Source organism: Eschrichtius robustus, chromosome X (assembly GCF_028021215.1).
Source record: "Eschrichtius robustus isolate mEscRob2 chromosome X, mEscRob2.pri, whole genome shotgun sequence".
In the NCBI taxonomy this organism is placed as follows: Eukaryota; Metazoa; Chordata; class Mammalia; order Artiodactyla; family Eschrichtiidae; genus Eschrichtius; species Eschrichtius robustus.
Genome location: NC_090845.1, coordinates 114,562,139 through 114,586,952, shown reverse-complemented (window position 1 = coordinate 114,586,952; position 24,814 = coordinate 114,562,139). Strand labels below are relative to the sequence as shown.

At 40.0% G+C, this 24,814-nt stretch overlaps 1 protein-coding gene across 9 annotated transcripts in view; it reads left to right on the top strand.

Moving 5' to 3' along the window:
• ENOX2 (ecto-NOX disulfide-thiol exchanger 2) overlaps positions 1-24,814 on the top strand; it is a 271,731-nt gene that overhangs the window by 219,764 nt on the left and 27,153 nt on the right. For all 9 annotated transcript variants that reach the window (XM_068532780.1, XM_068532779.1, XM_068532773.1 and 6 more), the window contains 5 exons: positions 1,383-1,538; positions 10,294-10,500; positions 19,333-19,566; positions 21,797-22,009; positions 24,051-24,157. In XM_068532780.1, the coding sequence (XP_068388881.1) occupies positions 1,383-1,538; positions 10,294-10,500; positions 19,333-19,566; positions 21,797-22,009; positions 24,051-24,157 (917 nt within the window). The remainder of the gene's footprint in view (positions 1-1,382; positions 1,539-10,293; positions 10,501-19,332; positions 19,567-21,796; positions 22,010-24,050; positions 24,158-24,814) is intronic.

Genomic DNA, 24,814 nt, shown 5'->3' with positions numbered 1-24,814 from the left:
CACTCTTCAATCCTTTACCCCACATGTAGACTCACGTAAATGCCCCCAAGAAGCTTCAGAACTTGTGCCTGTGGAGTCCTCCCAGAGTCTTGGTTCCAGGAGAGTATCCTGGCAAGTAAATCACTCCAGCTGTATGGTATGGTATTTCTTTCATGGTATCGAATGGGCTACCAGAATAGTGTTGATGCTGATTTGTGGTGAATCAATTGTGTATCTAGACAAGCCCCACAAAGTATGTTTTGGGAGCTCCCGCACATCCTAGAAGCACCCCTGAATGAAACAAAAGATGATGCAAAATAAAATTCGGTGGCAACAGGTGTAGAACAGTTTTTAGATAAAGAGATAAGAATGAACCAGTATTATCTGGAAAGGTGGGACTTTAAGCCAGGTCTTGAAGCATGGGGAGAATTTGGGGAGGCTTGAATGACTCCAGGCAGGCAGGGAGAACAACAGGAACAAAGGCACAGAGAATAGTTATTTATTGAGCATTTTTGTGCTATGCATTATGCTAGGCACACTTCATTCATCAATTTGTTTATTCCTCATAGCTCCCTATAAAAGTAGGCGGAATTAACCCCGGTTTGCAAATGATGAAACGGAGGTTTAAAAGATTCATCCTGCTAATCAAATGGTAGAACTAGGACCCAGATCTTCCTGAACCCCAAAACTGTATGCTCTTAACACCATGCTATACTGCAAAAAAACAGCAAGTGTTACAAGGGACAGCAAGAAGCCTTGTCTGAATGGAGCAGGGGGTGTGTGTTGGAAAGTAGTGGAAGGAAAGATCAATGGACAAGGTGCGGTCATATTACAAAAGGCCTTGGATGTCAAAATGAGAGGTAGAGACAAACAGGCACTGGGCAAGCAAAAACAAACAGGCCGGGCTTCCCTGGTGGCGCAGTGGTTGAGAATCTGCCTGCCAATGCAGGGGACACGGGTTCGAGCCCTGGTCTGGGAAGATCCCACATGCCGCGGAGCAACTGGGCCCGTGAGCCACAATTACTGAGCCTGCGCGTCTGGAGCCTGTGCTCCGCAACAAGAGAGGCCGCGATAGTGAGAGGCCCGCGCACCGCGATGAAGAGTGGCCCCCACTTGCCGCAACTAGAGAAAAGCCCTCACACAGAAACGAAGACCCAACACAGCCAAAAATAAATAAATAAATAAATAAAAGTGCTTTAAAAAAACGAACAAACAGGCCTAGCCCAAAAGGAGAATGCACAATTACAATATTTAAGACCTGGTAATGCTAATAACATGTTTTCTTAAATATTTTGCCTCTGTCTTAGAAAGAACTTTGGTTTGAAGCTTATAAGGTAGCATTCTGCCTCTACTTGATCTTGCCTGGTGTAATTTATTGTTCTCTCTTTCCTCTCCTTTTTTAGACTTTGATCCTGCTCTTGGAATGATGACTGGAATTCCACCAATAACTCCAATGATGCCTGGCCTGGGAATAGTACCTCCTCCAATTCCACCAGATATGCCAGTAGTAAAAGAGATCATACACTGTAAAAGCTGCACACTCTTCCCTCCAAATCCAAGTAATATTCTGCTTTTTCTCCACACAAGTCACAATGTTTTGGTGTCTCAGTCCCTTGGTTATTTGTTTTTGTGTTAAGAATGCTGTCAGGGCAATTAGTGCCTGTAAAGTGGTAGCTTCTGGGAAGGAACCTGGCTTTGGAATTGAATTCAAAATATAACACTCCTGACACAGCTTAAAGTAAACTAGTGTTCTAGTTCCTTTTTAGAACTTGAATTTTGTTGAAAGGGGGCTCAGGTTATTTGGGTGGGGAAAACACTAACGGATAAGCCTCCCTTAGTTCTCTGCTGAGAGCATGGCAAAAGTGCCATTTTTGTTAACAGCCCCAAGGCTTTGTAAAGGTGAATGGAAAGAGCAAGTGCTATGGGAAGAGTAGGAATTTGGTATGATTGACTTATCTTCTCCAGAGCCCACCAACTGTGTCTGATGAAGCCTTGATTATAAACCCCAGTACTTACTCCTGCCTGTCTCTGGTATATTCTCTTGCACTCAGTGGCCTCTTAGCAATAAGGTCATGTGATTTAGGGACTCTCACAGTCTCTTTATGCACCCATCTGATCTGCTTCTGTCTTGTTTCTTCATTAGAAAGTATCTTTACCATCAATTCCTTCCCCTCTCTCCCACCTAACATTTCATCCAGGTCCTTGTCACATATACAGAACCCTAAAAGTCCTGGGGCTCCCATTGCCCACAGATTCAGAGTCCAAATCCTGAACCTCAAAAGCCTTTCACTGGTCTGCTTTGTCAACTTAGAGAAAGACACACAACATAAGAGTTGTGAGTTTAAATTTTATTCAGGGTCTTGCTGAGGACTAAAGCCCAGGACACAGCTACTCAGCTCTGAGTAAAACGACTCCAAACAGGTGGGGGAGAGGCCAGTTTATCTATGATTTTTGGCTAGGAAATATGTGCAGTCTAGCATACATCTTAGTAAATAATTACTGCTAATCACAAAGAACAGATTTCTCAAGTTAATGATTTTAGTGTTTTCCTATATATGGGAAGCTTCAAGAATCTGGGGTCATTAAAATTCTTCCTGAGATATACATCTAACTATCCATAGGGCCTGCTTGTCCAAATCACAGAGTGCATTATCCTGTTTTTCATCCTGAATTCCTCTCAGGATGCATTGTCGGTCAGCAAATGCAGTGTTATGACTTACCCCTTGTAGAACTGGGTGGTAAGCAATGCTCTTTGTCTTAGCAATCCTAATTTTTCTGCCTCTATAGCATCGTGTGACCATCTTCAATCATTTCTACTTGCCATTTACCCACAATTTAGTCAAGTTCAACTCTTTTCTAATCTCACTCTCCTCTCCAGCCCAACTCCAAGCCTACCGTCTCCCAAACACTTCCACGTGGAAGGTACTGAAATTAAAATGGTAGTTAATCTTTCATCATTCTAATGCATTTCCAATAAAGTATTAGGGGCTAAATCCAATGGATACTTTTTAGTCCTTAAATTACTTTATTTCTCTACTATATTTAAAACTAGTGACCCCTTCATCCTTCTTGAAACATTAGGTCATTTGAAGGTGTTAGAATGGCCACCAGAGAGATTATATAGATCAAGAAGGAGGATGACCAAGCAGGGCACCCTAAGGAATTCTAACATTTCAAAATTTAAGAGAGAAAGGGGAGTTTGCATTTCTGTACACCCCTTAGCAGCAAAAGTCCTTAAAGCACTTAATCTTTACTGTTTCCAGTTCTTCTCTTCTCTCTTAAATCTTCTTCATTTGGGCTTTTGCCCCACCCCTCTATCAAAATGCTTGCTTAAGAACACTAATGTCTACAGCACTAATAAAGTTAGTTAGACAAGTATTCTCATTCATACCTGGAAACCAGTCTTTTATAAGGACCATGACAGTTATATTTACATAATATGCTTTTAAAATATTTGATAAATTGATAGACAATAATGATACCACATTATAATATGTATTTATTTTATGTTACTAGTTGCTATAAACTTTTTCATACCTTTAAAAAAAAAAAGAACACTAATGACCTCACAATACTAAATCCAGTGGTCAATTCTCACTTCTCTTCGTAACTGACCTAACAGCCATGTATGACACAGTTGATTACTCCTTACTCACTGATATACTTTTTCACTTGGCTTCCAGGATACCACACTATTGGTTTTCCTTCTCACACTGGTCATTCCTTCTCAGTCTCCTTTGCTGATAACCTTCTGTTCTCGCTGACTTCTTACCATTGGAGAGCCCCATGACTCAGTCCTTGGACCTCTTCTCTGTACTCATACCGTTGATGAGCTCATCCAATCTCATGGCTGAGAAAAAGTATGCCAGTGATACTCTAAGTTATATTTTTAGCTCAGAGCTTGTCTCTGAACCCCAAACTCATATCCTACTGCTTATTTGATATCTCCACTTACATGTCAAAGAGACATCTCAAGTTTAATATGTTCAGAACAAAACCCCTAATATTTACCCCCAAACCTTCTCCACTAGTATCCTTCTCCATCTCAGATAACGGCAACTGCATCCTTTCAATTACTCAGCCAAAACTTAAGGGTAATCCTTACCTACTCTCTTTCCCTCACATGCCATATTTAATCTGTTAGAAAACTCTGTCAGTTCTACCTTAAAATATATAACTAGAATTCTACTATTTTCATGATAATTACTGCTATGACCCAGTTTATGCCCCCATAATACATTTTCTGAACTATTGCAATAGCCTTCTAATTGGTCTTCCTCTTTCACCCTTGCCCCCTACAATGTATTCTCAAGAGAGCAGGCAGAGTGATCCTTTTTAAAACCTAAGTCAGACTATGTCCCTCCTCTATTCAAAACCCTTTAATGGCTCCCTGTTTTACTCAAAATAAAGGCCGAAGTCTGTTTAATGGCACAGAAAGACCTTTTTTTTTTTAAACATCTTTATTGGAGTATAATTGCTTTACAATGGTGTGTTAGTTTCTGCTTTATAACAAAGTGAATCAGTTATACATATACATATGTTCCCGTATCTCTTCCCTCTTGCTTCTCCCTCCCTCCCACCCTCCCTACCCCAACCATCCAGGTGGTCACAAAGCACCAAGCTGATCTCCCTGTGCTACATGGCTGCTTCCCACTAGCTATCTATTTTACATTTGGTAGTGTATATATGTCCATGCCACTCTCTCACTTCGTCCCAGCTTACCCTTCCCCCTCCTCGTATCCTCAAGTCCATTCTCTAGTAGGTCTGCGTCTTTATTCCTGTCTTGAATGGCACAGAAAGACCTTTAATGGCAAAGATGGTCCTCCCTCTCTCACATTATCTCTTTGACTTTGTCTCTTACCACTCTCCTTTCCATCACACATTGTTCCAGTTATACTGACCTCCATGCTGTTCTGTGAACACACCAGGCCACTCTTCCATCATAGGGCCTTTGTATTGGCTCTTTCCTCTGCCTAGAATACTCTTCTCCTAAATATCTGCATGGCTTACTCACCTGCCTCCTTCAAGTCTTTGCTCAAATGTCTCTTCTTCAGTAACCCTGACAACCTATTTAAAAGTTCAGCCCTCCCTGCCGCACTCCCAATCCTACTTACCCTCTCTATTTTTCACTTAATACTTATTACCTTTTAACAAACTACGCAATTTATAGAATGTAAACTCCACAAAAGCAAGAAGTTTTGTCTGTTTTGTTCACTGATATATCCCCAGCACTGAGAAAAGTATCTGACATATAGTACGTGTTCAATAAATATCTCTTGAGTGATGGAGGGATGGATGGATGAATACAAAACGAGAAGTCAGAGGTCTAGAAATCAAACCAAGAGAGCATGAGGTAATTACACCACATGCCGACAACTTCTAAATCTATTTTTCAGTCCATGGCTGTCTTCTGAGCTTCAGACACATATAGCCAACTGACCACTAGACTTTTCCAGGTGGATCTACATCAAATGTGCAAAAAACAGTATTATAGTATAGTGAACAAACTACTAGATTAAAAGTCGAGAGAATTGTGTTTTACCCCCAGCTCTGTCACCAGCTACCTGAGGGATCTTGGGTTAGTCGCATGACCTCCCCGGGTCTCAGTTTCCTTGTCTGTAAAGTGAGGCTATTGGGTTAGATTACCCTAGATACCTCCAAGGTTTCATCCAGTTCTAAAAATATGATTCTTGACATTAAAAATGTAGCTACCACAATAATTATTCACCTAGGCCAAAGTCCCTCAAAATGTATTAGGAAAGGCAAGAGCAAATTGGTAGGTGGCCCATAGAGCTTTGTGCCTTCAGTGGAACAGGCAGTATGGTATAATAATTAAGAGCCCCAACGTGACATAGGCCTGGTTTCGTATCCCAGATCTCCATACTAAATAGCCATGAAATCCTGGGTAAGTAACTTAACCTCTCTGATCTAGACTAGGCAAAATCAGTTCTGGTCTAAAAATTCAACAGATCAAACTAGACTGGAGCTGACTGTGCACCAGTCTCCTAAAGATAAATGGTGAATTGTCCTAGAAGCAACATCCTCTGATTCCTAAGAGTCAGAGATATGGCAAAAGAAAGCTCTCTGGAACACAGGTACTTTTTTTCACAGGGTGGCTATCAGAGATTTACTGCATTCCCAATTAACAGTCCTCAGTTGGTGGTATAAGAAAAGGACAGCACCCTCTCTCCAGAGAACTCAATTCTGTCAAGATTTTTCACTTCAGCTGATAGACCTTCTGTATGGAGAGGTTGCATTTTTCATCTACTGTGAAATAACAGTGAACGTGGAATAAATGGTGGAATATCATCTGCTATCTGTGTGCAGGCATGTGGGAAAGCACCCAGGAGCCAGAAAAAGAGCAATCGTTTCATTTTACCATCTCAAAACAGGCTGAACTCATTTTGGCTCCTAGGGCTGGGTTCTATAAAGAAAATTAGAGAAAATGGATAAATTGAGAATTAATAAAGATTCGCTGGCCTTCTGATTACTTCCAATCAGTTGGGATTACATTAAAATATATCTGACCCCTGCTGATTGTCTAGGGGACCTTCAATCTTGGGCTGTCTAATAAAATCAACTCAAAGATTTTGCAGTATGCAAATTCTGGCAAACCAGTTGAGTGATCTGTGATGCTCCTTTGAAAAGCAAGATGCAAGTGGTTTATTGGGCCTCTATGCTGCTCCTTGCCTCACTTCTCAAAGATGAGCAGTGACTTTGATCTTAATGCTGATTGCCCCAACACAGCTCCCCAGAGTGGGTGCTTAGTTGTAATTAGAATTGCTAGCAGCTCCTCCTTTTCCATTACCAGAGATTAGAGTGCTTTATACTCCCAGTTATCTTGCATCTTTTTACATGGAAGTTTCTTCTCCTCCATCCGGAGTGGTGATTGGGGTGTTACAGGAGCTTAGCACATTACCTGATTAATAGGATTAACTCCTATGGAGTTACCATTGCTATGCCCATATCACTGTATTTCAGTGGGATTAGAAAATCGGGCCCAGACAACAAAGTACTTTGAGCTGTTAATTAAAGAACAAGTACTATCCATTAAGGAAGACAGTACAGCCCATTGCCTTGCTGGTGGCATACACCTAAATCTCAGCAAATGCTACATTTACCCAAGGAAAATAAATAAATCCCCAGCATTCTTGACAGTACTCTTAGTGGCTTTTATGCGCCTTTACTTAGCAGACAGTCACCACTGAATAATCACAGCATCTAAATAGGGTGATGGTTTCATCAAGGGAAAGAGCCTTGGTATTGTCAGTATTACATATAACTATAGCAGTAACCAGACATTCCTTAGAGTCTCTCAACGGACCTAAAGGTAAACCTAGGCTAACTCAAATAATATAAAAAGGTGATTATTTGCTTCATAAAAAGATTCTTTATTGAATTCATTTAAATAGTAAACTTCAGAAGGGTTCTAAGGCAGGATTTTATTCTGAAGCCTTAGATTTGAAAACATGGCTCTAACTAAATAGATGTTGTTGAAAATTCTTTACCTAATATAGTCAGTGGCCGGGTTGTGTTCCATGGTCAAAATCATGTGTGTCTTCACAGCTGTAGATTCTGAAACTGAGCAGGACACCACAGGCCCTACAGGGTACAAAAGGCCCTCCGTGTGTCCCCTGTTTCTTGTTTGTAGGAAAAGATTTTGGTCTCCTAGGTCTTCCCTGAGTGCCAAAGAGCAGGCACAAGCAGTTACTAATTGGAGAAGTGAAGGAATACAGAAACAAAGGAAAAGCAGTTAAGCAAGATAGCTTGAACAATAATTCAACAATAAAACAGAGTCCTAGTTCCTCTGCAAGGAATATGCCCCAGACTGGTTGGAACCAGAAGGTTGATGATTAAGATTCCTGAAACACCACCCTGTTACCTCACTACCAACCAGTCAGAAGAAAGTCATACACCCTGCAACCCTCACCCCAAATGTTGCCTTTAAAAACCCTTCCATGAAAGCCATCAGGGAGTTCAGGTCTTTTGAGCGTGAGCTGCCCATTCTCCTTGCTTGGTGCCTGCAATAAATGCTGTACTTTCCTTCAGCACAACCTGATTTTGGTAGATTGGTTTTACTGCTGGGGGGGTGGGGTGTGAAGCAGACCCAAGTTCAGTTCTGTAACAGTTTCTCTACCAATAAGAGTGATTCCTTCCCAACCCCAGCCTTATCTAAAGATCTGGATAAAGCAAGGAGCTGAGAGTTTAGAAATCCAGGTCTTAGCTATCACTCCACTCTGGACTTGTAGTAGGATTTTAGAAAGCCTCAGAGTGGTAATTAGGAAACCTGAGTTCTATAATAGTAAATAATAATAACACTATAATAACTACAATTTATTGGGAACCTATCAAGTGCTAGGCATTATGCCACATGCAATATAGGCAGTAGATTATCAATTATCCTACAATAACCCTTGTAAGGTAGAGGATAGTATCCCTATTTTAAGATGAAAAAACAAAGTTCTCAGAGGTTATGTGATTTTCCCAAGGTCATACAGACAGTGAGTAATTAAGGTTTAAATCCAGGTTTAACTGCTCCAAGTTCATTTTCCTTCTCTTTCTATCTGATTTGTTGACCTTGAATAAGTTACCCAACCTCACTCAGCTAAGGTTTTTCCTCAGAATATTATAAGTTTAGGCCAAGTCAGTGGTTTTCAACTATAGCTACACATTAGAGTTGCCTGAGGAACTTTAAGAAAATGATGCACATGCTGCACCCCAGACTAATTAAATCAGACTCATTGGAGTGAGACCCAGGCATGGTTTGTTTGTTTGACTCCCAAGTTGATTCTAATATGCTACCAGAGTTGAGAATCACTGGAAGTGTGATATCTAGAATCCTTTCCAGTTCTTAAAAAACTCAGAAGTATAAGTCTCAAGAGATTCTGGATCTCATTTTTCCCTTTTTGGCTAAAGCTATAACCTCTCTAATGTTAGACATTTCAGATCCCTGCTCACTAGGTTATCTTCTTTTCCCTTTAAACTTCTCCTATGGAATGAAAAACCAATACAGTGAGTTCTTGAAATTGCAGGCATGTAAAATTTTAACAGAAATTTTGTAGGTTCCCTGAATCCCTCTACCCCTTTTACTGACTAAATAGAGGGAAAGAGAGCATCATGAGAACTTGATTATTCTGACCCACACTAATAAGCAAAGTGAGGAAGCTTAAGATGCTAATAGCCGAGGCAGCTCTCAAATCATCTGCTTGACAACTTGGATAAGAATCAGGCGGGGGCCTTGGCCTAATCTACAAGTGAAACTCATTTATTTTTGCATGTGAGCTGTAATCACTGGTTGTTGAGCTCTCCAAATCTTGAGCTGGGAGAATTAGTGTTAAGAGCTGAATGGGAAGAACGGATTACACAAAATAAATCCTTGCAGATACAAAACCAACACTAGAAAACCCTTGACCGTCATGCTTTGTTTTGTTGGGCTATGAACTGTAGGATTTTGCTTGGGAAATGCTTTGCTACATATAAACAGCAACAAGGAGCTGGCAGATACAACCAGCTTTATGTATAAGTGGCTAGAAAGCACATTTTTTAAGCAGAAGGAGAATCATCTCATTAAGTAGGTTTTTAATAACTCTACAGCCAAATATATCTCACTTTATTTAATGATTTCCCAGATGAGCTTACTTTCCCTCTAAATGCTGCATGATTGGCTCTGGACCTCACCTCTCCAGCAGAGAATCTGAGGAAGAGCTCACTGGTATCAAAAAACAAAAAACCTAAAAGGGATGATCTGTATTCTGGCTGACTTTGTCAACCAAATTATTCTGATAGCTGTATATATTTTTGTAAATGTTCACCCCTTCACTGTCAAATTAATCCTGAAACAGTTCTTTCTGTAAGCATGAACGGGGAGAATACAATAACTACAAACTGAATTAAACAAACCCTTCTCTCAAGGACACTGGTTCTAAGAATTCTCAAAAGTAAGTTTAAACCGAGTGGAATTTCTTTCCACTAATTGTCTTCTTAATAAAAATGACTGAAAATTGGGCATAGCTGGGTTGTCACAACAAAAGTAAAGAACAAAATAAAAGAACTTTTGATGAGACAGATGGGTCTGAGTCTTTATCCTGTATACATACATCACGATCACCAAATCATTGAATAAAATAATTCTCAGGTTCAGGCAACCAATTTGCTATGGAGCAGAGATGAGCATCTTGGAGGCCACATGCTTCTGGGTCTCTTAGGCAGAAGTCTGATGGGAACAGTAGGGCTGTCTCTGGGACATGTTAAGTTTCTAAGAGGTCTGTCCTAAGCCAACATTTTAATTTCAAATGCTTTTGCACTTACACTTAGATCTTCCACCTCCTGCAACCCGAGAACGACCACCAGGATGCAAAACAGTATTTGTGGGCGGCCTGCCTGAAAATGGTACAGAGCAGATCATCGTGGAAGTGTTTGAGCAGTGTGGAGAGATCATTGCTATTCGGAAGAGCAAAAAAAACTTTTGTCACATTCGCTTTGCTGAGGAGTACATGGTGGACAAAGCCCTTTATCTTTCTGGTAGGTGTTTAGTCATGAGGATTGTGCCACCAGGCACAGCACAGAGATTGGGGATCAGTGTATTTGCACCTGTGGCAGCTAAAGTTTGGGCTTAATGGCAACCTCTCTTGCCTTCATAGATGGAAAATGCATGTTACTACCTGATGTATTCCTTTAAAAGTTCTTAAGTAGTTCCCAATTGCCTATGGGATAACACCAAAACTCCTTACTTGTAGTGTTAAAGGCCTTGATTATCTGTTTTACCTCTCAACATTATCTCCCAATCCTTCCTTCACATACCATGTCCTAACCACACTAAACTAATTCTAGTTCCCAGAATGTGCCCATGGTGTTTTATGCCTTTTCCTCTGACTAGAATTACCTTTTCCACCCCCACCCACCATACACACATCTTCATACCCTAAAGCTCCAGCTCAATCATAACCTCTTCTAGAAAGCTTTCCCTGACTTCTCTCCCCACTCTGCCCCAGGCTGGTTTGGGCACCCCTTCCTCAGTGCTTCTGCCATGCCTGGTGCTTCCTCCTAACATGACACCTGTAACACCATATGAGAACTGTCTCTTTCTACCTCTGTCTCCTGCAACAGAGAATGAACTCCTTAGGGGAAAGACTGTGTCTTATTTAACTTTGAATCCCCAGCATCTAGCACATAACCTGGTACAAAAGTAGATGCTCAAAAATAACTATGGAAGTCAGTTAGTTATCAAATATTTATTGACTGATAATCAGAATACTAGGTTGCTGAGGATATGGCAAAGACTGAGGCATACAAAATTCTTGCCATCAGGGATATTACATTCTGAAGATGGCAAAATATGATATATATGTAAACAAATAATATCAGGTACCAATAAATGCTATGAAGAAGATCAAAACAGCTAACATACCTGGGGTTGCTAGGAAAGCAAGTATTCTCTAACATTTGAATTGAGATTTGAACAATATGAAGGGGATTGCCATGCAAACATCTATAGGAGAAGCATTCCAAAATAAGGAAAAACAAGTAGAGACCCTAAGATGAAAATGGACTTGGCATGTTCAAGCAGAGGAGAGAAGGTAAGCATGACTAGAGCACAGTAAATGAGAGAGAGGCAGTGAAGGGAAATGAAGCCTGAGAGGTAAACAGTACCAAATTATGTTGGTCCTTTAATCTATACAGACATACCTTTTTTATCGCACTTTGCCTTATTATGCTTTGCAGATATTGTGTTTTTTACAAATTGAAGATTTGTGGCAACCCTGCATTGAGCAAGTCTATCAAAGCCATTTTCCCAACAGCATTTGGTCACTTCATGGCTCTGTGTCACATTTTGGTAATTCTGGGAAAATTTAACTTTTTCATTATTATTATATTTGTTATGGTGATCTGTAATCTTTGATATTACTATTGTCATTGTTTTGGGGTGCCACAAATTGCACCCATCTAAGATGGTGAACTTAACTGATAAATGTGTGTGTTCTGACTGCTCCACCAACTGGTCGCTCCCCCATCTCTCTCCCTCTCCTTGGGCCTCCCTATTCCCTGAGACACAACAATATTGAAATTAAGTCAATTAATAACCCTACAATGGCCTCTAAGTGTTCAAGTGAAAGGAAGAGTCTCTCACTTTAAATCAAAAGGTAGAAATGATTAAGCTTAGTGAGGAAGGCATGTCTAAAGCTGAGATAGGCCAAAAGCTAGGCTTCTCATGCCAAACAGTTAGCCAACTTGTGAATGCAAATGTAAAGTTCTTGAAGGAAATTGAAAGTGCTAGTTCAGTGAACACACAAATGATAAAAAACTGAAACAGCCTTATTGCTCATATGGAGAAAGTTTTAGTTGTCTGGATAGGAGATCAAACCAGCCACAACATTCCCTTAAGCCAATGCCTAATCAAGAGCAAGGTCCTAACTCTCTTCAGTTCTGTGAAGGCTGAGAGAGGTGAGGAAGCTGCAGAAGAAAAGTTTGAAACCAGTAGATGTTAGTTCATGTGGCTTAAGGAAAGAAGCCATCTCCATAACATAAAAGTGCAAGGTGAAGCAGCAAGTGCTGATGTAGAAGCTACAGCAAGTTATCCAGAAGATCTAGCTAAGATCATTAATGAAGGTGATACACTACACAACAGATTTTCATTGTAGATAAAACAGCCTTCTATTGGAAGAAGATATCATCTGGGACTTCCATAGCTAGAGAGGAGAAGTCAATGCCTGGGTTCAAAGCTTCAAAGGACAGGCACACTCTTTTTAGGAGCTAATACAGCTGCTGACTTTCAGTTGAAGCCAGTGCTCATTTATCATTCTAAAAATCCTAGGGCCCTTAAGAATTATGCTAATTCTGCTCTTCTTATGCTCTATAAATGGAACAACAAAGCCTAGATGACAGCACATCTGTTTAACAACATGGTTCACTGAATATTTTAAGCCCACTACTAAGACTGACTGGTCAGGAAGAAAAGATTCCTTTCAAAATATTACTGCTCATTGACAATGCACCTGGTCACCCAAGAGCTCTGATGGAGGTTAATGTTTTCATGCCCGCTAACACAGCATCCATTCTGTAGCCCATGGATCAAGGAGTCATTTCAACTTTCAAGTCTTATTATTTAAGAAATACATTTTGTAAGGTTATAGCTACCATAGATAGGGATTACTCTGATGGGTCTGGAAAAGTCAATTGAAAACCTTCTGAAAATGATTCACCATTCTAGATGCCATTAAGAACATTCGTGATTCATGGGAAGAGGTCAAAATATCAACATTAACAGGAGTTTGGAAGAACATGATTCTAACCCTCATGGATGACTTTGAGGGACTCAAGACTTCAGTGGAGGAAGTAATTGCAGATGTAGTGGAAATAGCAAGAGAACTAGAATTAGAAGTGGAGCCTGAAGATGTGACTGAATTGCTGCAATCTCACGATAAAACTTTAACAGGTGAGGAGTTGCTTCTTAAAGCTGTGCAAAGAAAGTGGTTTCGTGAGATGGAATCTACTCCTGGTAAAGATGCTATGAAGATTGTTGAAATGACAACAGAATATTTAGAATGTTACCCAAACTTAGCTGTTAAAGCAGCAGCAGAGTTTGAGAGGATTGACTCCAATTTTGAAAGAAGTTCTACTGTGGGTAAAATGCTATCAAACAGCACTGCATGCTACTGAGAATTGTTCATGAAAGGAAGAATCAATTGATGCAGTAAACTTCATTGTTGTCTTAAATTTTAAGAAGTTGCCACAGCCACCCCAACCTTCAGCAACCACCACCCTGGTCAGTCAGCAGCCATCAACATCAAGGTGACACCCTCCACCAGCAAAACGATTACAACTCTCCCCCAAACTCCCCCATCCAGAGAATGGATACATGTATAAGTATGGCTGAGTCACTTTGCTGTGCACCTGAAACTATCACAGCATTGTTAATCGGCTATACTCCAATATAAAATAAAAAGTTAAAAAAAAAAAGATTACAACTCACTGAAGGCTCAGATGAAGGTTAGCATTTTTAACAATAAAGTATTTTTAATTAAGGTATTTACATTTTTTAGACGTCATGCTATTGTACACTTCATAGACTACAGTACAGTGTAAACATAACTTCAATATGCACTGGGAAATCAAAAACTATGTGTGACTCACTTTATTGCGATATTCACTTTATTATGGTGGCCTGGAACTGAACCCACAATATCTCCAAGTTATGCCTGTAGTAATAAGTTTATTATTCTGGATACAATGGGAAGCCATTGAAGGATTTTAAGGAGTAGGGTGATGTGATCTGATATACATTTTAGAAATATCACTTCTGGGTAAAGAATGGACTGAAGGGTATGGGCAAGTGTGGTGACTAGTGGTTAGTTAGCTGACCATAGCATTAGTCCAATCCAGAAGTGATAGTGGCTTATATACTATGGTAGTTGGAGTGGAGATAGCAAGAACTACTCTGCATAAAGTCACTTGTTCCTGGTAAAAGTTCAGATTTGGGGAGACTGGGGCAATTGGAATTGGAATGATTTTCTTTGTAAATATTATAAAGTTTCATGGCTGATCCTTTGCTTATTTGAATTGTTATTTTTCTTTATGCGGCAGTGGACAAATAAGATGAAGGCAGAAGACAGAGTAATTGGAAAGGGCATAGAACAATTAACTACTTCCTTCCCTAACTACTAACCCTTCCCTAAGGGTTAACAATTTGGAAGAATTGGGTCCAAGTGCTAGACATTTTACAGAATCTTCCTTCACGTAACAGGCGCTTGTTGGACATCTCCTTTGTGTAAGCTATTGTGCTAAATGTTGTACAGAGTAGAAAATGAGTTAAACCTAGTTCTTCCCTTTAATGAACCCAGGGTTAGTATGCAGTCATACATTCATTTATTAAAGAAACATTGAGCACCTGGCATTGCTCAAGACACTGATAAGACACACTCATTGCTAATAATAATGACATTTGAAAGTTATGTGTGCTGTACGAGAAGTATGGTAAAGTGTTATGGAAGTTCAGAGGAGAGAGAGAGAGGGAGGAAGGGAGGATGGGAGGGAGGGAGGGGGGAAGAGAGAGAGAGAGAGAGATTAAAATTGTCTGGTTCCTGACTGGGGTTATCAAAAAAGGTAGCATTTAGACCAAGTCTTTGACAAAGAGAAAGCATTTGAATGTGGAAAATGGGGCATAGATACAGCATGAGCAAAGGTACAGAGGTGGTAGGTTTTGATGAACATTCAAGGAAACAATAAGTAGTGGTTTGTGTACTTAGTAGACATGAAAGGAGGAGGGAAAACATCCATCGTTAGCACACTTTGAAAGGCTTAACAGTTGGGTCTTTACTCCTCAGATAATAGGGAATTGTTGAAGAAATTCTTTTTTTTTTTTTAATTATTAATTAATTAATTTTTTTTTTTTTAATTTTTGGCTGTGTTGGGTCTTCGTTTCTGTATGAGGGCTTTCTCTAGTTGCGGCAAGCGGGGGCCACTCTTCATCGCGGTGCGCGGGCCTCTCACTATCGCGGCCTCTCTTGTTGCGGAGCACAGGCTCCAGACGCGCAGGCTCAGTAGTTGTGGCTCACGGGCCTAGTTGCTCCGCGGCATGTGGGATCTTCCCAGACCAGGGCTCGAACCCGTGTCCCCTGCATTAGCAGGCAGATTCTCAACCACTGCGCCACCAGGGAAGCCCTGAAGAAATTCTTGAACAAGGAAGAAGATTGTTTCTGAAAGATTAATGTGACCGCTGTGTATAAAAATGGGTAAGAGGAGAGGAGGTCAGTTAGATACCTGTTGCAATAGGCCAAAGAAAAGGTAATGAGCATTGGAAAAATTAGCCTGGTAACATGGGAGAGGAGAAGAGGAGGCAGATGTAGAATGCTCTTTTTACATTTGCTAAGTGCTGTAAAATTCATCTACTGAAGATTTAACAGCCCTTAGCAATGATAACAGAGCATTCCACAATAGACTATTTTAAAAAAAACTTAAAGGTCTTAAAAAGCCCTGAACAGTTGTACATAAAAGACGACATGCTGCTCAGGAGGTATCCATCTAAATGTCATTGAAATCAGCTCTCCGGTAACAGCCACCTGGAAACATTCTCACGGCTGCCAAAGGAAAGGAGATTGCAATCTGTGATGTGAAAACAACTAATTTTTCCCTTTAAATTTGAACCTGCTCCCTGAAAGTTTACATGTGCTAGAAAACTCCTGAATTGGATGGCTGTTCTCCCACTTTGTAAAAGAAAGAGGTTAAAACAAACAAACAAAAATCCCTTAGAAAGGGGCTAGAAATGTAGACATAATTGTTTTTTCTATTGGAGTTTGAGCACCTTTGGGAGCCGGCATTGTACGCAGCGCACCACCTCGAAGCATCACAGTATCTTGTGTATGTTTCTGCAAAAGTTTCATTTCCTCCTCTCATTTATTTGGTCTTCTCCACAATCCTGGGAGAATAGTCAAGGTAATCATTAATAGCCCCATTTTTCTGATGGCTCAGATAATTAAATAAGATGAATGGGTGTGAAAGTACATTGTAAACTTTAAAGGGCCCTAGCAAAGTTTACTTATGAAATGTATTTATTCTTCCTCTCTCTAAAAAGAATATTTTAGTGTGACTGGGAATTATTCTTTATAACAGCTTTATTTAGGTATAATTGACATACAGTGAACTTCACATATTTCAAAAATACAATTTGATATTATTGACACATACATACAGCTGTGAAACCATCATCATAGTCAAAATAATGAGTATGTACACCTCTCCCAAAAGTTTCCTTCATGCCTCTTTTGTAATCCCTTCTTCCTAACCCTCCCCAGTTCTCTCCCCAGGCAACCACTGATCTATTTTCTGTCAGATTAGTGTGCGTTTTCCAGATTTTCATATAAATGAAATCATATGTTTTGTATGCTCTTCCTTCCTTTGTATAGATCCAGATTTCCATTTGGTATCATTTTCCCTGTGATTGAATTTCCTTTAACATTTTTGGTAGTGCAAGTCTGCTCCTGATAAATTCTTTCAGCATTTGTATGTATCAAAAATTTATTCCACTTTTTTTAAAAGGTATGTTCTCTGGGTATAGGATTCTAGGTTGACAGTTTTTTTCGCTCTCTCTCAGATGTTGCTCCACTATCTTCTTACTTGCATTGTTTTCAACAAGAAATATGATGTTATCCTTATCTTTTTGTTTCTCTGTACATAAAATGTGTCTTTTGTCTATGGCAGCTTTTAAGATATTCTCTTTATTGCTGGTGTTTAGAAATTTGATTTTGATGTGCCTTGGTATAATTTTCTTCATGGTTTTCCACTTGGGGTTCATTGAAATTCTTAGATCTGAGTTTTCATCAAATATGGACATTTTTCCTTCCTGATTTCTTCAAATATTTGTTCTATTCCCTCCCTTGTCTCCAATCATGGCTCCAATTAGGCATATATTGGACCCCTTGAAGTTGTCCTAGAGCTCACCAGTACTCTGTTCATTTTTTTAAGTCTTTTTTAATCTCTGTATTTCATTTTGAATAGTTTCTATTGCTATGTCTTCAAGTTCATTAATCTTTTCTTCTGCGATGTCTAATTTGTCATTGGTCCTGTCCAGTGATTTTTTTTCAACTGAGACATTGTAGTTTAAATCTATAAAAGTTTGATTTTGGTTCTTTTTTTATGTCTTTTGTGTCTTTACTTAATATGTTCTATCTTTTCTCTAGCTTCTTAAGCATATGAAATCCAACTATAATAGTTTTTATGTCCTTATCTATTAATTATATTATCTGCATCACTTCTGGCTCTGCTTCGTTGACTGATTTTTATCTTTATTATGATTTTCCTGCTTCTTTGCATATTGGGTAATTTTTTATTGGACACCAGACATTGTAAATTTTACCAGGTGACAAATATTTTTCATTCCTGTAAGTATTCTTGACCTTTGTTCTGGGATGCAGTTAAGTAACTTGAAAATTTTTTTATCTTTTTAGGTCTTGTTTTTAAGTTTTGTTCAGCAGAACCAGAGCAGGGTTTAGTCTAGGGCTAATTTTTCCTCACTAAGGCAAAACTCTTTTGATTACTCTATCCAATGCTCTCTGAATTATTAGATTTTCTCCTCTGGCTGGTGTGAAAAGGAAATAGTCCTAGCCCTGTATGAGCTCCAGGGATTATTACCTCTAATGCTCAGGTAATTCACACATATATAGACATCAATACTCAGCTACATAATAGTGGAGGACCCTCTGCAGAGCTCTGAAGTTCTTTCTCTGTGTAGCTTTCTTCTTTCCAGTACTCTGCCATGCAAACTGTCTGCCATAGTCTCCCTGGATTCCCAGTTCAATCTCCTCAACTCAGGGAGATCACCATACTTTGCCTGAGTTCCCCTCCCTCTGCTGAGGCCTGGAAACTCTCTCCAGGCAATAAGCTGGGGAAATCTTAGGGATCACTTCATTTGGTTCTTGTCTCTTAGTGATCTCTGTCTTCATTGCCTAATGTCCAATGTCTTAAAAACTATTGCTTCATACATTTTGTCCATATTTTTAGTTGTTTAAGGCAGGAGTTACCCTGCAAGCTTGTGCTTAGAATGAAATGAGATAAATGTGTGTGGAAGCAGCTAGCTCAGCTTCTGAAACTTAAAAGGTTAATAAAAACTTAATAATTTTTTTTGATTTTTTTGTTGAGAGATTTAACTTGGGTGCTATAACTGACACCAAAAGTGGAGGTGTGGACTTGAATCCTGGTTTTCTGAACCCTAGTCCTATACCAGTATACTATAAGCACACTACCTCTTTTTTTAAGGATCCCAAATTATATGTCACCTGGATCACATACCACTCCCCATTATATCTATTCCACCCCCCCAAAATGGTTCCGAGTCACCAGATACATCTAGGAAGCAATTTGGGGGGTTGAAATGTCGAGCTGATTTAAATTTATCAAAATTTTATTGATTTTATTTAAATTTTATCAAAATTTTATCAACATTTAAATTTTATCAAAATTCTGAGTGGCGGGATGACTGACACTCTTGAAGTTATCCAAAGACACCACAATTTGAGGCCACCTTTTGCATTCTTCCTAGCCCATGGTGCCACATAAAGCTTATTCCTGATACAGTTACCCACAGAGCCTCCCTCTGTCACAGGAAGGTGGCAGATGGAGAAATGGAACTCCTATGAATAAGACTGACCCAACCATGGAATAATAAACTATTATCAGAGATAGAGACTATAATCCAAGTCTTTAACGTTCTCCTTGCTAGTAGTGGGGAGAGAATTTGGGGTTATGTGGTCACTGGAAACTGCTGTGACTGCATCTGAAGTACCGAACTTGAAAAGCTACTTACAGCGGCTCACTCATTGGGCTGTTCTTGTTCTCTCCTCTCTCTCCCTCTTGTGCACTTAGGTTACCGCATTCGCCTGGGCTCTAGCACTGACAAAAAGGACACAGGTAGGCTTCATGTTGATTTTGCACAGGCTCGAGATGACCTGTATGAGTGGGAATGCAAACAGCGTATGCTTGCAAGAGAGGAACGCCACCGTAGAAGGATGGAAGAAGAAAGGTTGCGCCCACCATCCCCACCTCCAGTGGTCCACTATTCAGATCATGAATGCAGCATTGTTGCTGAAAAACTAAAAGGTATACAAAACATTCGAGCTTTGTGATTAAAAGAACTCTTTTCTTTGGAGAAAAGTAATAAATATATTTGTATTGTTGACAGTTGTCCTTGAATTTCCCGCTGAGGGATTCTAAGCATTTCTTGTGTTGAAGCCTTGCAGTTAGAAAGGTGTACCTAGTAATTCAAGAGCCAAAAAATTTGTCCCTCCCACCTGTGTCTGTGATCCTTCACTGTCTCAAGTTACTTTTTCTCTCCATACATCAGGTGACTAGAAAGAAACAATTTTTTCCCACTTTTCCACATCAGAGAATTTTAGCTGTGATCCATGACTTGGGACCTGTAAGCACCTCCACCCCCTTTCATTGTGGATAGCAAGTTAGTTTTGAATTCTAAGTCAGAATAAATCAGAATAGAACTTGATGTGACCTCAGAAAACTCTGATAAAATTCCATTTTATAGATGAGAAAATGGAGGGCCAGAGAGTAGCTACAGTATACATTCTTCTTAGATTACTCAAAGACTTAGCTACTACCAACTAAAAGAAGACTCCTTTAATCACACATTTATTTCACACAGTAACTACAGAGACTTCCAGACATTGCTAAATCAGACTGCTTTCCCTTTAGTTTTGATTCCTGTTCCCCTTGCTTGACTCTCAGAGCCATTTTGCTAATTTAACCTTAATTGCCTTGCCTGGTCTCCTGTGTTAGTAGCTCAAATCCAGTTTTTTCATTCTATGAGTATGGTTGATTTTATTGGATGAGTGCTGGTGTCCCATTGATCTTATTGGTGACACCAACCCAGCTCTAACAGTATGAATTTTCCTTGCTTCTTGTGCTCTAGGCTCAGCAAGATGCTGCTAATTCCCCTTTGCAAATAGGTCTCATTCACCAAACTTGTTTGCACCTTATAGCCTAAGGGTTTCACACGTTAAAGAAATCCTTTGTTTGGATTGATTTGTCTTCCTGTAAGAGAAAAGCAGAAAACATAGAGTCCAGAGTAGAGACACAGAAATAATGGTACACTTTGAAAAGCTGGAAAGGCTGAAAGCATTGGTAAGATGCCAGGTCCAAGACTTAACTGTTCACATAAGGCCAAACAGCTCAGTTTGAATTTTTATTAAAAAATGAATTTGCTGGTTGTGTGGACCTCAAGCAAAAAGCAAGCATCAATGAATCAACTATACATCAATAATTTTTTAAAAACTGAGCATCAACATAAAGACTGTATGTAAGTAATGAAATGAAAACTGCTATAACGGTGAGGCTGACCTCTCATTACACATCTGCACTTAAAAAGGCAAGTGGTAAGAAGTTCACATTACAGTGAGAGATGGTTCCACTGGACATAAGGGTTCCTGGCTAGAGAGGGATGTGGAGTCCTACAGTGGGCCTTCAATGGGATGCTAATGGACTCTCCCTCTCAGGAGTCTTGAACAGCAGAATATGTAAGTGGCTATCTCAGAAAGCTGAACCAGAGGCTTTGGAAGCTGAACCAGAGACTACTATTTTCACATCAGAGAGTAACTCCTAACTAGCTGTAGAAATCTACTTGGAGGGTTCCTCAGGCAAGAGAAACAGGATGTGGAGAAATGTAGAAATAGAATGAATTACATCAAAATAGATTGTGACTGGGACTGAGTGGAAGGTCTGGGGCTGGATTGGATGCAGGAGTGATGTTACAAAAAGTCAAAGATGTAAGTGTTTATACCTAAAGAATTGCCATTTAACTCTTTCTTAAGGCTCCTTCCAAAGGTTTAATTCCATGGATCCAGGATAAAGTTACTGTCAAATGCAAGTTAAACTCAAGACTCAAGTTTACTTGTGCTTTTTAGAAAATAAGATTGTAGAATTCTGAAGTTCTCTCACCACTAATTTATATATTACACACATGCACAGGCACACACACACACACACACACACACACACAGAGGTTAAGAAATTTGCAATATGTGAAAGCTATGTCAGTAAAGAAAACTTTGTTTAGGAAAAGAAGAAATACTCTTGTTCTGAAAATTCTTCGTAGACTACAACTAATCTGACTACTTTTGGAATCTTTCATTCTTTCAGTCTCTGCCCACCTGCTGCCTGTGTGTCACACGTGTGCATGCATGGTTCCTCACCCTCTGCAATTAATTCATTTCACAACCTTTGCCAAAAAGCCATGGTGGCCTCCTTGCCAGCATGTTGGGAAAATAGATGGAGATTTGGTTACTTTTGATGACTCCAAAAATAAATTCTCTTTTTTCAGATGATTCCAAATTCTCAGAAGCCGTGCAGACCTTGCTCACCTGGATTGAGCGAGGAGAGGTGAACCGTCGCAGCGCCAACAACTTCTACTCCATGATCCAGTCGGCCAACAGCCACGTCCGCCGCCTGGTGAATGAGAAAGCTGCCCATGAGAAAGACATGGAAGAAGCAAAGGAGAAGTTTAAGCAGGCCCTTTCTGGAATTCTCATTCAATGTGAGTGGAAGTCATAGTTCTGCCAGAAGGGTGAGAGGGCACTTCACTTAGTCATCACTCTCTCTACACAGGAGCCAGGGCTCCAGAGCCATCCTGTGTCAAGAAGGAACGCCCTCTTCATCACTGCCTTATGCTCTCCTTATATTGCCAAATGACCGAGCTCCGGTTTCATGGGAATCATGTGCGCACCTCCTATGTTCATTTTCTGTGGTATATCTACTTCAGCTCCTTAGAAACACTGACGCTTAGACCACAATCCTGTGATTTTACTTTCGCTTGTTCTCAAAGTAAGTTACAAGCAGCCTCAGGCTCCAGTGGAAAATTCGGTATTTCACTGCTGAAGTTAGAATGTAGCATCAGGATTTGTAAGCTTCTTTGCTTCAAATTTGCATCATTATGCTTTTCAGGTATTCCATTTTAGGGATAAACGTAATTATATTTCCCAAGGTAATTGAATAAAAGCCAAATTTGCTACTTCTACCTTTTGTTTTTAGTTTCCTTTCTTCAACATTTCCTTTACTGGTTGTCAGTAGACACTGAGAGGGAATGGGAAGCCACTGAAATAGCCATTTTCAAAAATTAGTACCACTCCAAACCTATCCAAGGTCTCTTAAATGAGCAGAAAAATTCTCAAATAATGTTTTTAGTTCACCGTATTATAAAACTATGAACTCTTATCTTTTGAGTAAGAAACTGTATTCACGTTAGGAACAAAGGTACAGTTTTATGACTTTGCTTTTAAACAGTTATGGCCCACTCTTCTCATACTTGACTTCCCATACTTGACTGATACATAAATGGGATTAAGGAGGAGTTGTTTCATTTTCCATTTCTATTTTGAAAGTATCTATGGGCATGGAATCCAGGAGGAGAAAGCATATGTTTTTAGGGCTTCAGAATAAATAGAAAAAGAGAGGGGCTTCCCTGGTGGTGCAGTGGTTGAGAATCTGCCTGCTAATGCAGGGGACACGGGTTCGAGCCCTGGTCTGGGAAGATCCCACATGCCGCGGAGCAACTGGGCCCGTGAGCCACAGCTACTGAGCCTGCGCGTCTGGAGCCTGTGCTCCGCAACAAGAGAGGCCGCGATAGTGAAAGGCCCGCGCACCGCGATGAAGAGTAGCCCCCGCTTGCCGCAACTAGAGAAAGCCCTCGCACAGAAACGAAGACCCAACACAGCCAAAAATAAATAATAAATAAATAAATTAAAAAAAAAAAAAAAAGAGAGCAGCAAGCATCATGGGAATATAAATCCTTAAATCATTAGTAGACAGGGTACAAACAGGGCTGTAAAGAAAGAAATAACACCTCTGAATTTTCTTACTGTGAACACCTAGCCAGGCAGAGGATCTTGTCCTTTTTTTCTTTTCCCAGAAAAAAGTCATGACTAAGTTTTCCTTCTCTTGAACTGATTGCGATAAAGGCCCCGAATATTTGTACACATTTCCTCATTTGACATTTTAAGCGACCCTGAAAAAATACTCCCTAGGACTGTGCTTACACACTATTCTTCCATAAAACTTGTGTTTCTCCAGTCAACAAGCCTATCTAGGTAGACTTAAAATAGATCCTATCCATTTTAGGTTTTGACTTGTTGCTTCTGGTTAAACATACCTCAGGATAATAAAAAGATGGATTCCATTGAAATGAAGCATCCAGGCTCATTCTAAAAGGCTAGTTTAAGAAGCCAGTGGTCAAAAGGAGCTGGTACAGTTCACCACTTGCTGTCCTGTTGTTCAGGGTCAATAGTGCTAAATCACATTCACCATGACTCTTGCCTCTCCTGCCTGAATGAATACAGACTACCTGCATTAAAAAACTTTAGTCACCATTTTACCCTAAACCTTCTAGAATTCATTTTTTCTTTCTGTATATTGATATCTTTGCCTTTGCGTCCCCTTTAAACTCATGGTACGCCAACACACAGCTCTAGTCCAGTAGTGTCATAGGAGACACACTAAGCCTGATGCTTCTCTTATTTCTTTTCTCCTCTCTTTTGCCATCCCTGGATGATGCTGATTCAACTGTTGATCTGATGCTGCAGTTGAGCAGATAGTAGCTGTGTACCATTCCGCCTCCAAACAAAAGGCTTGGGACCACTTCACAAAAGCCCAGCGTAAAAACATCAGCGTTTGGTGTAAACAAGCTGAGGTTAGTAACTTTTTACTCTGGTAGCCCCTCAGGGGGACAGTTTCTTTCTTTAACAAGTTATTGATTTGGAGTTTAGCTAGAATTAAATAGTGCCAAGCTCCCATGGCCACAACACGGCCCTAATGAAACACTGAGACATGTTCTATAGCCTGTCATTGTGTCCAGACCAGCTGCTGCCAAAAGGGTAATAAATGTGCACATGTTGTCTTGAATGCACTCTGCTGGGTGGAAACCTTAGTAGTGAAAATGTAGCTGTGATAATTAATAAGTTTACTTCCCTAAGCTAGCTAGTCTTGGTTACAACAATAATTACTGACCTGTGCATCTAGTGTTAGTAATATTAGGGCTGTCTTACATTTATTAGAGCATCTTGACAGTTGAGGCTGAAAGCTGCCTGGTGTTACATTGGAGCACTGAAATTTCTGAGCTTCTTTTATCAAACCCGCTCAGCCACCTTTATGGGTGGCAGCTTTAAAGGTAACAGAGGACTCTGATTTCAAATTAAGGTTGACGCACACCTCTCTGCTTGTGCTCAAGTGACGTTTTTAGCATAACACTAGAACATATCTGATGTGATTAGGTTGCGATTCTAAATCTGAGATTAAAAACCAAGATGGGAGGTTTGTTTGCACCGATGTGCCTTTGGAATGGTGTTAC